This window comes from Thamnophis elegans, chromosome 5 (genome assembly GCF_009769535.1).
Source record: "Thamnophis elegans isolate rThaEle1 chromosome 5, rThaEle1.pri, whole genome shotgun sequence".
Classification (NCBI taxonomy): Eukaryota; Metazoa; Chordata; class Lepidosauria; order Squamata; family Colubridae; genus Thamnophis; species Thamnophis elegans.
The window spans coordinates 27,416,161-27,432,927 of record NC_045545.1 but is presented as its reverse complement, the minus strand read 5'-3'; the positions used below and the strand labels follow the sequence as shown (position 1 = coordinate 27,432,927).

Sequence of the window (16,767 nt, the reverse complement as noted above, 5' to 3'; positions counted from 1 at the left end):
ATCAGAGCACATCGCCACCAATCGCCACCTCCATACATCGCATTTTCAGCCTCACAACTAGCGAACCTGTTGCTAAAGTTCACCACTGGGAACAGTTGATTGGGGGTATTTTAGGAGGCCGATCCACCTGCCAATCAGCTGCTCTTGCTAAATCAGGATAATGTGCTAAAGCTGACCAGGTTGTTTGCTAAGGACGCTAGCCAGATGAATACGTATGGATGCTGGTAGGCAGAGGCAGAATTTTTTTCTTCTTACATTCCGCAAAACGTCAGTTGGTCTTACTTGAACTGCATGTTTCGAAGTTGGCGTGGGAGTAGTCACACATGGGTATTAACACAGCCCTTTTGCCCTGGAGACTGAGGTAAATATTGAGGCCACATTTCCATTCCTCCACTGACCTCCCAGATTAATCAATGGTTCGTAGCAGAGCACCTGGAAGGAAGAGACAGAGACAGCACACGCACACATCCTTCCTGCCTGGCCCTGACCACTGAACTAACTCAGGCCCCTGGCGCGGTGCACCCTAACGGGGGGAAGTGACTACTCCCACGCCAACTTCGAAACATGCAGTTCAGGTAAGACCAACTGACAGTTTCCAAAGTGAGGCGTGGGAGGAGTCACACATGGGACATACCAAAGCTAGATGTCCTTGGGAGGGATCAATGGGCCTGAGCCCCTCGAGAGTCTAAGACTCCCTGAAGAACCCTCCTCCCAAAGGCCGCTTCCGCTGAGGTGTAAGCGTCTAGCTGGTAATGTCTGATGAAAGGCGAGGGAGAGGACCAGGTGGCAGCCCTGCAAATCTCTTCTATGGGAGCCTGGGTGGCCCAGGCTGCTGAGGTGGCTGCACTTCTTGTGGAGTGCGCTGTGATGCCCTCTGGGACCTGCAGTCCCCGTGCCTCGTACGCCTTTGAAATGGCCGCTCTGATCCACCTGCTAATGGTGGTCGATGAAACCTTGGCTCCCCGGGTAGACACCTGAAAGAAAACGAAGAGGGCCTCTGAACGCCTAAAGGGCAGTGAGCGCTTCAGATAGATGCGCAGGGCTCTTCTAACGTCCAACCGGTGCAAAGATCTTTCCCTATCCCTGGAGGGCTGCGGACAGAACGGTTCGAAACATGACCCCATCAATGCCTGGAGGATCGTGGGCAGGTCCCAGGTAAGGAATCAATGGACCACTGGGGATTTCAGATTTGCCGCTCCCTTAAGGAAGCTCCTTAGGACCAGATGTTGAGACCACCCAGGACCATGGAGAGAGCAGAGACTTGTCTCCTAAGGGTGCTGGGGCCAGACCTTTCTCCAGACCTTCCTGTAGGAAGTCCAGAACTTGGGGTACAGAAGCCGCAGCTGGAACAATGTCCCTAGCTTGACACCAATCCACGAAAGTGACCCAGGGGGCGTTGTAGATGCGAGTGGTGGACTGCCTCCTGGACACCTCGATGGTCTTAATGACCTTTGCGGAGAAATGGGCCTCTCTTAGTTGTTCCCGATGAATCGCCAGGTGGTCAGATGGATCCACTCCGGGTCTGGATGCTCCAGAAACCTCTGGTGCAGGGACACCTCCCTGGGGGGATCCTCCAGTGGGGAGCTGAGGACAGCTCCACCAGGTCTGCTAGCCAGGGATGACGTGGCCAGAAGAGAGCCATTAGTATCATCTCTGCTCCCTCTGACACTAGCTTCCTCAGAATCCCAGGGATGAGTGGAAGGGGAGGAAAAGCGTAGAGAAGACCTGGTGGCCATTTGCAGCGAAGGGTGTCCATGTCCATGGCTCCCCTGGACGGGAACCTCGATACAAAGCTTGGTAGCTGGGCGTTCGCTGGGGTTGTGAAGAGATCCACCGTCGGGCGCCCGAACCTTTCGCAGATCTGCCGGAAGATGCTGGGATGGAGCTGCCACTCTCTGTTGTCAACCGTCTCCCTGCTGAGCCAATCCGCTTGCTGGTTCTCTGTCCCGGAGATGTGTTCCACTCTGATGGACTGGAGATGCCTCTCTGCCCAGTTCCCCAATTGGAGGGCCTCATCGCGAAGGGCCTTGGAATGAGTGCCCCCTTACCTGTTCACGTGGGCCTTGGCTGCCACGTTGTCCATCAGGACCAGGACATGATGACTGGTCATCGTGGACTTGAAATGACGTAGCGCCAGATGGATGGCCCTGAGCTCCAACCAGTTTATGTTGTTGCGTAGGTCTGTTGGAGTCCAGCAGCCCTGGGCTATCTGAGCTTCCAGGTGTGCTCCCCAACCGAACAGGCTCGCGTCCGTTGTGAATACTTTCCTCGCTGGTTCCTTGAAGAGGGATCCCTTGTCCAGTGCTGGGGTCAGCCACCAACGGAGCGAGAGCAGCACCTGGGGTGACACTCGAAGCTTGAAGTTGGCATCGCTCGTCCTGGCTCTCTGGTATGGAAGCAGGAACCACTGAAGCTCCCTGGCGTGTAGGCGAGCCCAAGGCATGATCCCTATACAAGAAATGAATTTCCCAAGGAGCCTGGAGAGGAGAACTACAGGGACAGAGGGTAATTTGCGTATTTCATGAACCAGCTGTATGATACTGTTCCAACGTTCCTGGGACAGTAAGACCTCCCCAGCCACTGAATCAATAATGGACCCTAGGTGTTGGAGTCTGGTAGATGGGACTAGGTGGCTCTTCTCGAGATTGATCGAGAAGCCCAGGGACCTGAGTGTCGATGGTGAGGCCCAGATCCTGCCTGGCAGTGTCTGGGGACCTGGCTAGGACAAGGATGTCATCCAGGTAGCAATGAAGTCGGACTGGGAAGGTAGGAAGGTGGCTCGCTGCCGCGGCCAGCACCTTGGTAAATGTCCTGGGGGCCGAGGCCAGCCCGAAGGAAAGGGCTCTATATTGAAAATGACTGCCATCGTGGGAAAATCTAAGGAACCTGCGATTTTCAGGAGCGATTCTGATGTGAAGATAGGCCTCCGTAAGGTCAATGGAGGCCAGGAAATCACCCTGTCGGATGCTATCTAAGATGGATTTCAGAGAAGCCATCTTGAATCTATGGTAGACAACTCTGGAGTTGAGAAGTTGGCTCTCCACCCCCCTCAGCTCTTGGGGACCAGGAATAGGTTCGAATAGAATCCAGAACCCCTCTCTCCTTCTGGGACCCTCTCTATGGCCCTGATATCTAACAGGTGCCTGATGGCCTTAGCCTTAAGGACCCATTTGGCTGGATCTGCAGAGGAGGTGAAGGTACGGAACCTATTCGGGGGCTGCAAGCGGAACTCCAGCTGTAACCCAAGCTTAACAGTCTGGAGGACCCACTCATCCTAAGTGACGCGCTCCCAGGCATCCACAAAAAGGGAGAGGCGACCGCCGATGGGGTGATTTGTGAACGGATCACTTGAACCTGCAGAATAGGTGACCGCCCCTCCTCGAAAGGGCCGCTTGATCTGCTGGTGGCCCCTAAATCTGTCTCTTGGAAACTGTCTATCCCCTTGTCTATGAAACCTGGGAGTCTGGTACCTCTGATTCTGGGCATCCATGTCAGGAGAGCGGTAAGATATTCTCCTGGGGTAAGGAGCATGTCGGTGATCTGACCGTCTGGTCGCAGCCACGAAGACCTTCCATTTATTTTTGTCCTCCACCAAGATAGGATCCAGCGAGGCACCGAAAAGCTTGTCCCCGGCGTAGTCCGCTCCTGCCAGGAGCCACTTACTCCACCTGCCAGTGGCACAACCACAACAGGCGCCTGGTCGCTACAGAGGATGACAAGGCTCGAGAAGCATACTGAACTGCATCCAATGTGGCGTCTGCTGAGAATTGCGTGGCTGCCAGCACCTTAGAGATGTCCTGCAGCAGTCGTACCTCCGTGGCCGGGGTCCTGTCTTTCAGCTGTTCCAGCCACAGCGCTGTAGACCTATTGAAAAAGGATGCAGAAGCAGCTGCCCTAATGGCCCAGGTTTTTGCTTGGAATGACTTATGCAAAATGATCTCCGCCTTCTTGTCTTATGCCTTAAGACAGTTGGTGATGTCTCCAGTCACCGCGGCCGAAGCTGAAGCTAGGGTGGCGACTGGGGTGTCCACCTCGAAAACTTGCAGACCTTGGGCAAAGGTGGAATTGAGATTATAGAACTTCCGTTCATTGCCCCCCGGGTTGGGAAAGGATCCTAGCTTAACCCACTGGGATTTAAGCACTTCTAGGAACATCTCTGGAGTGGGGATCTCCTCCTTCTCCACCGGTGATCTATGGAAGGGCCCCTTCTTGTTGCCCCTGCTAGTGCTTGGCGTAGTAGTCATAGGCCTGGGATCTGAAGGGGTATCCAGGTCTGTTGTGGCCCTGGCCTTACGAAGTAAGGAGCTAAACAAGGAGGGGGGAAAGAGGCCAGTGATGATGGGGGCCTCAGGGACCTGGGCGTCCTCCTCTTCAGAAAACCCCACTTCCTTCAACTCCCCCGCCTCTAAATCCGAAGCTTCACTGGCAGTGGAGGGGGAGGAAGACCTGGGCTCTCTGGTAGCAGAGACCCTGGAGCGATTCTGGTGACCCCTGGGCTGGGCCCAGGAAGACCTATGTTTAGAACCCTGGGACTGATGTTTCATCCCAAAAGCAATCCCTTGGGCTATGGCCCTGGCTAAAACCTCCTGAAAGCTATCAGGGAGCTCTGGGAGAGAGGGATGGAGCTCTGGGGGCTGTAAGAAGTCCCTTGGCTCTGGAGATTGTGGTGCCAGCCTGTGCCTTGCAGTGCTGGGAGCCCTGCACCCAAAGGGATCTCCCCTAGTCTCAGATGGGTGGGCAGGTGAAAGAGGGGGCGATATGGAACTGTGCCCTCTGCCTGAACTCCTAGGGGAGCCAGAAGGTGCCACCTGGGCCTCTACCAGCATAGGGAGCCTGCGGGGGGAGCATGATCTAGAAGGTTATCTAGAAGGAGGTCTTCTTCCTAGAGGCTTCTCTAGGAAGAGGGTGCTTCTCTTGGTGGGGGACCTCCCTCTGGTGAGCCCCCCCTAGAGGTCCCCTCGCCTGGGTCCGAGTCCCCTGGGGATCTGGGCCCAGTACCCCCTCTCCTCGCTACCTCCGCCATGTTACTCACGATTCAGACGATCACCCCCTCCTCACTCTTCTACCGGCTTGATTCAATGTGTGTGAAGCTCATCAGGCTCCGTGCTCCTTCCTTGCCATCAATCCATGGCCCAAATACCGGCAAGCACTGGAAACTACGGCTCCCACCCGGATTGCCAGCGGAGATAGGCCGCTCCAAGCCTCTTCCGGCTTTGTCCGTGCTTTTTGAGCGCTCTCGGCGACTGTAGGAGGCACACCGGCCACGCGCTCACTCATGTGCTCCAAGATGGCGGAAACAAAGATGGTGGCTGCCTCTCTGTTGTCCGAGTTCCTGAGAGGCTTGTGGACGCTGGTCGACAATCCTGCTGAAATTTCTGATCTACGATGCTTGCGAAGGCCTCCTAGCGATCCTTCGACCGTTCCGGTAGCCCACGCAGCTCGGAGGCTGCTGCCCCTCTTACGTGGCCATCTGGCCGCTTGGGGCACGCGCTAGCAAGCAGTGAGGCTTAAAAAGCTAGCAGCGAGGAGCACAACGAGAAGGGATGCAGCAATCCAAGGAAATACTCTTTAAGGTAAAAGGCTAGAAAGAATTCCTGTAAAAAAATCCTAAATCTTCAAAGTGAGGGAGAGTCAGGTAAAACACTCCTTCTGGGCCGGAGACTGAAGTAAATCTGGGAAGTCAGTGGAGGAATGGAGGTGTGGCCTCAAGATTTACCTCATTCTCCAGGGCAAAAGGGCTGTGTTAATACCCATGTGTGACTCCTCCCATGCCTCACTTCGGAAACTACGGTAGTTTCCAAAAGGACTACTCTTGCAGCAGTTTCCACAAATAAAACTAATTCAACATACTTTGTAAGAATATAAGATTTAGTCATTCTGAGAGTTTTGTGGTGCTTGGTACTTTCAGTTTTAGATGATTGATCATTTTAACTACTTTGCTTCTTCCTATTCTTCCCCATTTTTACTTTTTCCCATTGATGGCTACAGCAAGAGTTCCCAAAGGTTAACTCTCAGAACCAGAGATAGCCCCAAAGTAACAGATGTAATCTATCTTTATTTTAGTTATCAAATATCACAAACCAAGACTGGAGCACAACACAAATTATTTAAGAAGTAGTGATGTCAAAGCAACCCCATGTTAATAAGAAAACAAAAACATGTATGGTAACATCATGGTGCAAATTTCTTCTTATATACTGTATTTCTCTCCTAATATTGGACAAACATATGTACAATTTGGTATCTATTTCATTTATTATGTTGCATTCTCATCACTTGCCTTCCACTGTAGTGGCCCACGGTTATACAAGAAAAAAAATACATTGATAAGAATACATACATAACGAAAGAAAAAAAAAATCTAACTTATGTTGGTACATTCAACTTTATTACAGGTAGTCCTTGACTTACAATTTAATTAGTGACCATTCAAAGTTACAACGGCACTGAAAAATGTGACTTATGACCCTTTTTCACAATTATGATCTTTGCAGCATCCCCATAATCATGTGATTCAAATTCAGATGCTTGGCAACTGAGTCATATTTATGACAGTTGCAGTCTCCCAGGATCATGTGAACACCTTTTGGAACCTTCTGACAAGCCAAGTAATGGGGAAGCCGGATTCACTAAACAACTGGGTTACTAATTTACCTACTGCAGAGATTCACTTAACAACTGTGGCAAGAAAGATGATAAAAGTGAGGCAAAACTCACTGAACACCAAATATGTTGGGTTAAATTGTGGTCATAAGTCTGAGGAGTACCTGTACTTATAAAAGTAATATCTCTTTTGAGTTGAGTAGCTTGAAATCTAAGTCAAGAATTAAATGATAATTCATTAACAAGCCCTATTCAAAATGGAAATTTAATATGGAATTAATAAAAACTGGAGTTCTTTGCCATGAATTTTAGAGGTATGAATAGGTGCATTTTTGATTTTCAAAACCATTTGATACTTGTGAGTTATGTATGAATAAAACTACCGCAACCAATCTTCCTTCAATGGCTAAAGGTGGAGCAAGCTCTAGTGACAAATACAGTCAAATCACTACTTGGTCTCTGCCTATTCTTTTCAGTGCTTTATTCATAAGCAACATTTATGCCATGCCATATCACAACGTGTTCCTTGAGTGGTTTATCACACATATATAAACGACGGTATTTTGTCTAGTTATGAAGCATCCCAATGATAATTCTCTCTAGAAAATGGGGACCTAGAACTGATCACAACCTACAGACAAAGGTTGCTAGGAATATTAAGAGAAGTGAACCATGAATGGGCATAACTCATCAAAACTGACCCTAATATAAATGGGAAATGTCATCTTTGCAGTTGGAAAAAAATATATGGGAGAAAAGCATCAATAATACATATCATGTCTTGCAGTGATGAAATGAAATAATTGCTGTATTTTGGCTTTACATGCTTTATTCATTAATGAGTGATGGAGTCAGTTAAAATTTATCTACCACTTCTTCCATTACATACATGTTTCATTGTTAGTAGTTATTGACCCCAATTACTTCATATGAGACTATACTATTCAACCACAGACTATTCTAATGGAAAATAAAAGCTTGGTTTAAAACAAAACAACCCCTTTCTAATGATGCCATATTTTATCGTATTTTCCATTTGTATGATTTTCTTGATGCCTGTGGGTTCTCATACTTGAGTAATAGTTAATTTTTTCTGACAATAGACCACACAATACAGGGAAGAATAGAAAACATTGTCTTGCAATCAAACTTTACTACCATGCATTAGGTGTGATTCCATTTTTTACTTCTGTAATTAGGATATCATGCTAGGTTGCCCCTGCTGAAGGCCCTTCAATCTTTTAAGAAATATGTGGCTGTTTTACTTACTTCCTCTTTTTAATTATCCTGATCTGAAAATAGCAGTAGTAGACTTATATACCGCTTCATAGGCCTTTCAGGCCTCTCTAAGCGGTTTACAGAGAGTAAACTGTTCTGATAGTCCTTGACTTATGACTACAACTGAACCTAAAATTTCTGTTGCTAAGTGAATTCTGTCCCATGTTATGACCTTTCTTGCCAGAATTGTTAAGTGAATCATTGCAGTTGTTAAGTTAATAACATGGCTGTTAAGTGAATATGGCTTTCCCATTGACCCAAAAGTGCTTTTTCAAGAGGCAACTGGACTTCTGTGTTTTTTCTTTGAAGATGTTTCGCCTCTTATCCAAGTTCAGTTCTCACTGGATGATGGGGAATGGAAGGATTCCTTGCAGACAGCTGGTCATTTGCATTTTCTATTGGCTTTGCTTATCAGAAGGACCTTGGGACACTGCAATCAGCATAAATATGAGTCAGTTGCCAAGTATCTGAATTTTGATCATGTGACCACGGGTATGCTGCCACGGTTGTAAGTGAGAAAAATAATCATGTCACTTTTTTCAGTGCCGTTGTAACTTTGAACAGTCACTAAATGAACCGATGTAAATTGAGGACTACCTGTACAACTATCTAAGCAAATTTAAAGAGTGGTTGAGTGTGAAAGGAACAAGGACTTGAGAAGAAATACATTCTTTCACAATCCTGTGACAATACATTTGAAGGCTAATATGAGAGGATTTTTTTAAAAAAATTATTATAGTCGATTGGAACCAATTTTAAAATTTACCTATCTGCTTCAGGATCTAGAATGACAGCTAGTTCAGTAAGCACCAGTCCTGCCAAATAATGCTGTTGACGAAAAGGAACGGAAAACTCAAACATATTTGCGATCTTCTGATCCTGGACATTTGTTGAGAAGCCAGAACTCTGTAACACAAAAACACAACTTCTCGTAGGTTTTTTAATATGTATTAGTCCTAGTGGCCTCCACAACCTCATCCCATTATTTATTTATAGAATAAACTTCATAATAAGACAACAGCATGAAAGAAGAAAACAACAACAACAAAGAAATATGTTCAACCTTAGTTCGGCAAAAGAATTTATCTGCTTTTTTATTAGCTAAATATAACAATAATATATGTTTATTGCAAATTAAAAGGAATTCCTGATATATCTAGATGGAATGTAGGAATGGGGATCACATTATTAATATTATTGATGTGTATTCTTCGGTTTCCATTTTTATGCATTTAGCATACTTGGGCATTCAAGTTACAAATTTTAGACATTAGATAGTTTAACAAAGATAACAATTCATGTTAAGACATGGTTTGCAATAACCATGTTGATAAGTTATAATAGGTATATTTATATATTGTCAAAATCAATGGAGTAACTGGTTTATATTTGCATTTATCACATCAAGTCAAAATCAATCAAGTAACAGTTTGGTTTAACCCAGCACAACTTATTTTTAAAAGTCTGCATTTAAAGGAGAACAGAGCTAAAGAAGAATCTAATTCTATATGAAATGCTACAGTCCATTGGATTATTATTTGCCTTCTAACACTACACTATACTTTTGGTATATTACCCACCTGTGATGTTGCTGATGACACCGAAGGAGAAGGAGAGGCAGGCGGTGTTAGCAAACTACATGGTAAATTCAGAGTAACATAATGCTCATGGCTACAGACAATCCGAAGGAAATCCAGCCTCAAGGACACTAGCGTGCTGGGGATTGGTAAAGAATAAAGCTTGGAGGACACCTTGTGAAACAGGAAAAGCAAAGTTAAAAAGTGACAAGGAAGCTGAGTCCCTACAAAAGTAAATGTATCCATGTTCCTCTAGACTACAAAAATAGAGAACAAAGGACAGGCACATTAAATTTGTGATTCATAAAAAATGAACACGACATTGTTACTTTCAATTTGAGATTTAAATCATTTTAAAGCATTTCCATGCCGCTCAGTCTATATCAGGGGTGGGTTCCTGCCAGTTCTAACCTCTTCTATAGAAGAGGTTCCACAAATCTACAGTGCCATTTAGAACCGGTTCCAGCTCCCTCCCCCTGCACGTCCACACATCATCAAGATGAAGAACGAGAGGAGGAATTCTGGGAGTTGAAATCCACAAGTCTTAAAGCTGTCAAATTTGAACATCTCTGGGGGTTTTTTCTAAAGGGTTAGGGGTGCAAGGATCTTGTAACTTTACAGCTTTACAGCTTTAAGTTAAGTTTCGCCACACCCACCCAGTCATATGGCTGGCAAGACACTTCCATCCGGTGACATGGCCGGCAAGCCACTCCCACAAAGCAGGCCACACCTACAGAAGAGGTTCTAAAAAAAATTGAAACCTACCACTGGTCTAAATCCTTGCTGAATACAACCACACTGCTGGCCCAGAATATGTTCTATCTAATCCACAGGGACGTAGTCAGGGGAGGCAGGGCCTCACCACTGTCATCATGAAAAGAAAAAAAATTAAAAGGAAAAAGGCTGAGGTAGTTGCTGCCAGAGTCACAGTAAAGTCTACAGGAAGAGGCAAGAGAACCACGTGCCTCATTTAGTCTATCTTTATGATCACTTGAGCAGAGTTAAGCAAGGGTTAAAAGCTGAAAAATTCCTTATGTAGATGAGGCACTTGGTTCTCTTGCCTCCTCCTGTAGAGGGCACTTTTTTTAGAGGCTTTTTTAAAACAGTTAAGCAGAGTCATCCATTGGGGACGCTGGCAGCAGTTAACCCAGCCTGCCTTCAGCAGCTCTTGCCTTTTTCTTTTTACATTTTTACATTTTCATCATGGCAGACAAGAGCAGAGTTGAAATCCTCTGTGACACAGCTGGAAAAGGTATGTGAGTCGGAGGGAGGGGGGAGGAATTCAAAATTATTGTAATTTTGTAAGTAATTTTTTATTGTAAGTAATTTGTGTGTGCGTGTGTGTGTTTGTTTCATTTCAATTTGAGAAAGAGTTTGTTTGAGAAGAGAGGAAAGGGGGAGAGGCAGGGAGGGCAGCTTGTATGAGAAGAGAGGGGCAGCCCACAAGCAGAGGCGGGACTTTTACCCGCCTCTGCTGGTGGGCTGGCACTTTCTTTATTTTGCCAGGCCCTTCCCAGCCGCGTCCAGTCCGCTGGAGCTCGCCGCGCTGGGGGAGGAATGGGCTGGGTGGGCTGGCTGGCTGGGGAGGGGGGATCATGGGTGCTCAGGTGGTCCCCGCCGCTGCCGCCAGCAGCCTGGGTGTCCCGGCTCTGTCTGAGCTGAAGAAAGCGGAGGATTGTTTGTCGGAGGAGGCGGGGGGGGACGAGGTGGTGGAGCACGGCAGCGGTGAGAAGCAGTCGGAAAGTGAAAGTCTGGGGCTTCGGGGCTTCGCTAGGGCTTTCCAAAAGCCGCCCCCGAAGCCCTGATGCATGCCGCTTTATGGCAGACGTGCCGGGGCTTTGGGGGTGGCTTTCGGAAAGCCACGCCGGGGCATTGGTGCGGCTTTCCGAAAGCCCCGCCGAAGGCAGACATAGGGCGACAGACATACGGCAGCTTTTGCCCGCTTGCCTCACCGGCCATAAACCTCACCGCACGTCACTGCTAATCCAATGTTTCTTTCCAACTTCTAGAGTAAAAAAGATGCTTTGGAGTCTACTAACTGACTGCAATAGTGATAGCATCCCCAGTAGTTGTTCATCAAATTAGGAGGAGGAAGAGAGAAGGGATAGAATTTGGCTCCTTTGGAAAACATCCTTCTAGTCAGATACCACAATGTATTTTACCCCTTGTCCCCTCTTTTCTTTCCTTCTCCTTGGATGTACCCAACACCGAGGATTCTCTACACCAAGCCCAGGTCTATCTTAGATGCCCTCCTTTTATCTCAATCTTGCCACCATACCTGTTTGTAGTATGTCTTAACAAGACTAAAGACAAATCCTCTGTCCATGACAGATAACAGATCGTTGAGAAAAAATGCTAAACTAGTGTTGAGTCTTTCAATCATTTCTGTATCCTGCATGAGAGGCAAAAAGGAAGGGGGAAAAAAAGGAAAAGGACAGAATGTTTCAAAACAGAAGTTTCACCATGAGACTCTTATCTAAGCACTTGTCCACTATTTAGAAATTATCTCTCCATCTCGAGGTGTACATTTGATTTGGTTTGGTTTGGTTTGGTTTATTGAATTTATATGCCGCCCTTCTCCCAAGGACTCAGGGCGGCGTACAACATTAAAAAAACCCACATATTACAAAAGTTTAAAAGAATAAATAGAATATCCCAAACAAACCCTCACGATGTTCCGGCTACGAAGCAATGAAACGCAGCTCAAGGGTATCCCAGAGGTCCCATAAAGTTCTCATAGCTAGACCTGGAACCAACGATGGGATAGGGTGCCCCCTGCAAGCCCCGAGAAGGACAATCATCTCCCCTCAGTTCTCCTCAAACGAGACAGGACACCATCTTGGGCATGCGCACAGAGAGATGAGAACACAGCTGAATTGCTTCCATTACCTTCTGAAAACGGGAGACTATATCACTGGCGATTGTGCTGACCAGCGCGCCTATGTCATCCATGAAGCGCTCTGGAAAACGATTCTTCCTCGAGGCGTCGAGTTTGTCAGCAAAATACAAATGATGCACAATACTTTTTACCTGGAGGAAACATATATTACCACTCGCCATCACTTGCAAGAAAAAGATCAACTATGGGTAGCAGTATGATTTGATACTATTCTGAAAACCAGATTTAATCATTATAACAGTTGTGAGAGGCTTCAGGTTGCCTTCTTTTCGCATGGTCTAACTCTATCTACCATTGAGCCAAGGTGGCGCAGTGGTTAAATGCAGCACTGCAGGCTACTGCTAGATCAGCAGTTCAGCGGTTCAAATCCCACCGGCTCAGGGTTGACTCAGCCTTCCATCCTTCCGAGGTGGGTAAAATGAGGACCCAGATTGTTGGGGGCAATATGCTGACTCTCTGTAAACCGCTTAGAGAGGGCTGAAAGCCCTATGAAGCGGTATATAAGTCTACTGCTATTTGGAGAGTAACTTTCAGAGGCATTTTATCTTCTACACAAGTAGATGTTATCTGGATAATGACTAGCCATTTTCCACGAAAGTTAATCTATGATAGGGATCAGGAAAGAAATCCAGAGGCAATAACAACAACCAAAGATAAGTTGGCTGACTTATTTTCTGATCATTTTTCCCTCCAATACAGGAAAGGAATAGGCAGGTCTTACCAGAGATCTGAACTGATCTCTTGCGTAAGGGTTGTGACTTTAGGCTGGGACACATGAAGGTTGCTCATCCCTGAAAACTGAACAGTTTTTCTCATTCTCTTACCATAAGTTCAAAGAAGAACCATGCTTGCTGAAGAGCTGCTTCACGGACACTTCCACTGCAGACAACCCACTGTAAAGCCAGTTCTTCATGAAAAAGCTAGCAAGATTAAAATTCATGTTTACTCTTCCAGCATTTAATCGTAATTCAGAGATTCCCCAACTCCTGAACTATGGCCTGGTAGTTTGTGGTCTATTGGAAACCAGGCTGCGCAAACAGCAGTCAAGTACACATGCACATGCCCTGTTCCACTTGGGAGAGTGACAGGTGAGCGAGCGTATGCAGGAAGCTCCTTTTTTGCAAGCGGCGTACGTGCATGCCCGCCCTTGCACAAATAGAGCATTGGGCACATTCACCTGTCGCTCGCGTGGAACTATCCCCTTTCCCCTCCCTTGCCAATGGTCCACAAAACCGGAAGTTTTTGCTGTAATTAGTAAAATAATATCAACATTATAGCAATGGTTAACAGTTCTTTAACAACCTTTTAAAAAGGAAATATTGCATAATGGGAAGTGTAAATCCAATCTATGCCAGGCAGAACTAAAGACAAATTGTAATTTCTGATAAAGTTATAATTTAGTTTCTCCTGAAATTGTCTTATTATTATTGCTAGAAGAGGAAGAAAAATGAAGCTCAGGATGAAAGAGTTCCACTCTTTTCTCCAGTTTTACCGAAGAGAAGATAAGGGAGAAAAAGTTCTGATCTGTTGGAAAACTAATAAGAAAAATGTATTACTTTTTATCCATCTCTTGGAAAAACAAACCGGTGGGCAAAAGACACCCATATAGATTCCCAGCTGCTCAGTCCTGGATGCCCTCAAGCAAAAGCAGAATATCAGTAATCTACAATAACTTCTTCCTACCTCCATGAAAGATGGTAAGTGGAAGCCCCCTGTAAGCTATACTGAAGCACACGGAGCATTTGCTCAATCTTTAAATTGCTCTCAAGTGTGTGATTGAAAGGAATTAATATTTTTACAAAAAATGAAGTAATTCATCTGGATTAACATCCAAGGTATTTTATATGTGTGGAACTAGAATCAAGCCACTGCCACTCTAGTGGACTCAGCACTCTTCAAATTCAGGACACATTAAACAGTGACTGAACTGTTTATCACTCCTTGCCTTGCACAACAGCATGAAATCATCTTTGCTATATCTACCTTTTTAGTTGGCAATCGCCCTGTTAATGTTTGTAAGAAACTTGGTGTCTCTGTATGGGAAGACATACGATTACAGCTTCGATCCGCAGCCTGCAAAATAAAATGGTGACAGCACATTAAAATATGCCATGGATGACACCCCCAGTTCGAGACAATGGACATTTTAAAAAATTAACAGAAACATTTTAGATTTCAACCTCTAAAAGGACAAGCAGTACTGAATCTTATGGAGATTTTGAAACTTATTAATAGACAATAAAGCTGTTTGTTTAAAAAAAGGTTTCTAAGGTTCAAACGGAGATTAAACATTATGCAATGTTTTCACTTAAAGACATGAAGTGTTGCAAAAGTATGAAACTAGTTTGTAACAACTTTGCATTTAGCTGACATACAAGAAAACAACATATTCTAACTTCTGTGTCATTCACCCCAGCTTAAAAAATAGTCAGCTATTGCTCAAAATATCAATATTTATTGTATAGAATTACACATAATCCTCGACTTATGGCCACCATTGAGCCCCAAATTTCTGTTGCTTAATGAGACATTTGTTAAGTGAGTTTTGCCCCCATTTTACAATCTTTTTTGCCACAGTTAAGTGAATCACTGCAGTTGTTAAGTTATGTTTGTTAAGTGAATCTTAACTTTGCTTCTTGGAAGGTTACAAAAGGTGATCACATGACCCCAGGACCCTGCAACCTTCGTAAGAATGAATCAGTTGCCAAGCAGCTGAATTTTGATCACATGATCATGGGAATGCTGCAACGGTTATAAATATGAAAAATGGTTGTAAGTCATTTTTTTTCAATGATGTTGAAAAAATTTGAATGGTCACAAAATGAATTATAAGTCGAGGACTACCTGTATACAATCAAATGGCATTCTATTTACACATTTGCTTTTAACAACCTTTTTTTTTAAAAAAATATTTTTTAAAAAAATAATTAAACTGATTAAAAGCTGAAAGCATGGTCAATTGAATTTAACTAGGACTTCATTTAAATAATCACACTGTGTTAAGAAGCAAGCAGCTAAGGTTAAAATTATCATGATTCTAACATTTTGTATTTTGCAGTGTATTTTACTTGACACATTTTTCAACATTCAGTTTTCATCAAGAAAAATAAATCGTTATGAACTGAGATTCACACATAATGTAATAAAAACAAGGTGGTGAATGAGGAAGAAAATGCATTATCAAAATCATAACAGATATAGATGATGATGATGATGATGATGATGATACAAAATATAAGATTGGCCTCCTTAAAATAAAAGGAAATTAATGAGACCTATTAATTAGATATGGCTAATGTAAGTCCTAATACAGTATTTCAGTAAGCCAATTTTATATATGATTAACAATGTAATATTTAGAAATGTTACATTTGCATGTAACATATTTCTATCTGGACTATATTACATGCAATGAAATTTTATAAAACAAGTGTACAAATTAATTATAGAGAAGGAAAAAAACCAGTTCTGAACATGCTTGAGAAAAGAAAAAAATTAGGGATGGATGATTTCTCATGCAGGCTGGTGGATACAAGAGAATTCTTCAAAACAGGTAAAAGTATATGAAAGGGATCACAGTGATGACTCGAGGGAGAAAGATTTCTGAACGGTGATATCAACCAAATATATTAAGAGGAAAGTAAGGAAGCTCTAAGGGAGTCACCACCTGTGAAGTCTCTGCATTCGGACTGGGGTTGGATCCCCATGGGGCAGCTTTTGCAGCACCAGTGTTTACCCAAGAATTGGAGCGATCTAAGCCCTGGGCACATAACAGAAAGCAGCAAGGAAAGGAAAGAAATGTTACATGTTACATGCCACATTTGCATTGGAAATTGGAGGAGATTAATTTCTTCAAAGAAACTCAGAAGGTATACAGCACAAACGCATCACCAATTAGTACTGTTAAATACTTTGCTTAGTCCAAACAATTATTTGTATCGACAGAAGAGAATATTTGTAGCTTGGAGTGGATTTGTGGGATCATTGGTTTTCTTTGAGCTTGCTTGTTTTATTGCAGATATTTGATTATCAAACTAGATAACATCGTCAGCACCAAGGACTCTACAATTATTTGTATTTTCCCCCCAGGTACATGCTAAAATGTTATCAGACCAAATATATTTTGCAGCACCTTATATAGGCATATCTAATAAGTGGCACCTTCTCCATTTCTGGTTACTTTTAATCTTATTCCAGTTCCTGTTTATTTATGACTTTACTTAAATCATTTAGGTGCCATATTTAGTAAGCTTGTAAATATTAATTCATATACAGTAGTCCCAATTCTAAAGAAATCCAGTCAGGCTGCAAAGTCACTGAATATCAGGACATAAATTAACTGGATCGTCCTCTACTGATTTTAGCTAGAATAAAGTTAAACCAAATTTCTCAGGATTTGGATCTCTGAGT

The 16,767-nt window shown here is 44.3% G+C and overlaps 1 protein-coding gene across 4 annotated transcripts in view; it reads right to left on the bottom strand.

Moving 5' to 3' along the window:
* Nucleotides 1-16,767, bottom strand: part of DOCK7 (dedicator of cytokinesis 7) — a 147,930-nt gene that overhangs the window by 53,343 nt on the left and 77,820 nt on the right. For 3 of the 4 annotated variants that reach the window (XM_032218873.1, XM_032218871.1, XM_032218872.1), the window contains exons 23-28: nt 14,341-14,430; nt 13,182-13,277; nt 12,348-12,488; nt 11,737-11,850; nt 9,462-9,632; nt 8,648-8,787 (exon numbers count right to left, since the gene is read on the bottom strand). In XM_032218873.1, the coding sequence (XP_032074764.1) occupies nt 8,648-8,787; nt 9,462-9,632; nt 11,737-11,850; nt 12,348-12,488; nt 13,182-13,277; nt 14,341-14,430 (752 nt within the window). Of the gene's footprint in view, nt 1-8,647; nt 8,788-9,461; nt 9,633-11,736; nt 11,851-12,347; nt 12,489-13,181; nt 13,278-14,340; nt 14,431-16,024; nt 16,118-16,767 lie in introns of all 4 variants that reach the window. The other variant, XM_032218874.1, reaches the window with a different exon arrangement.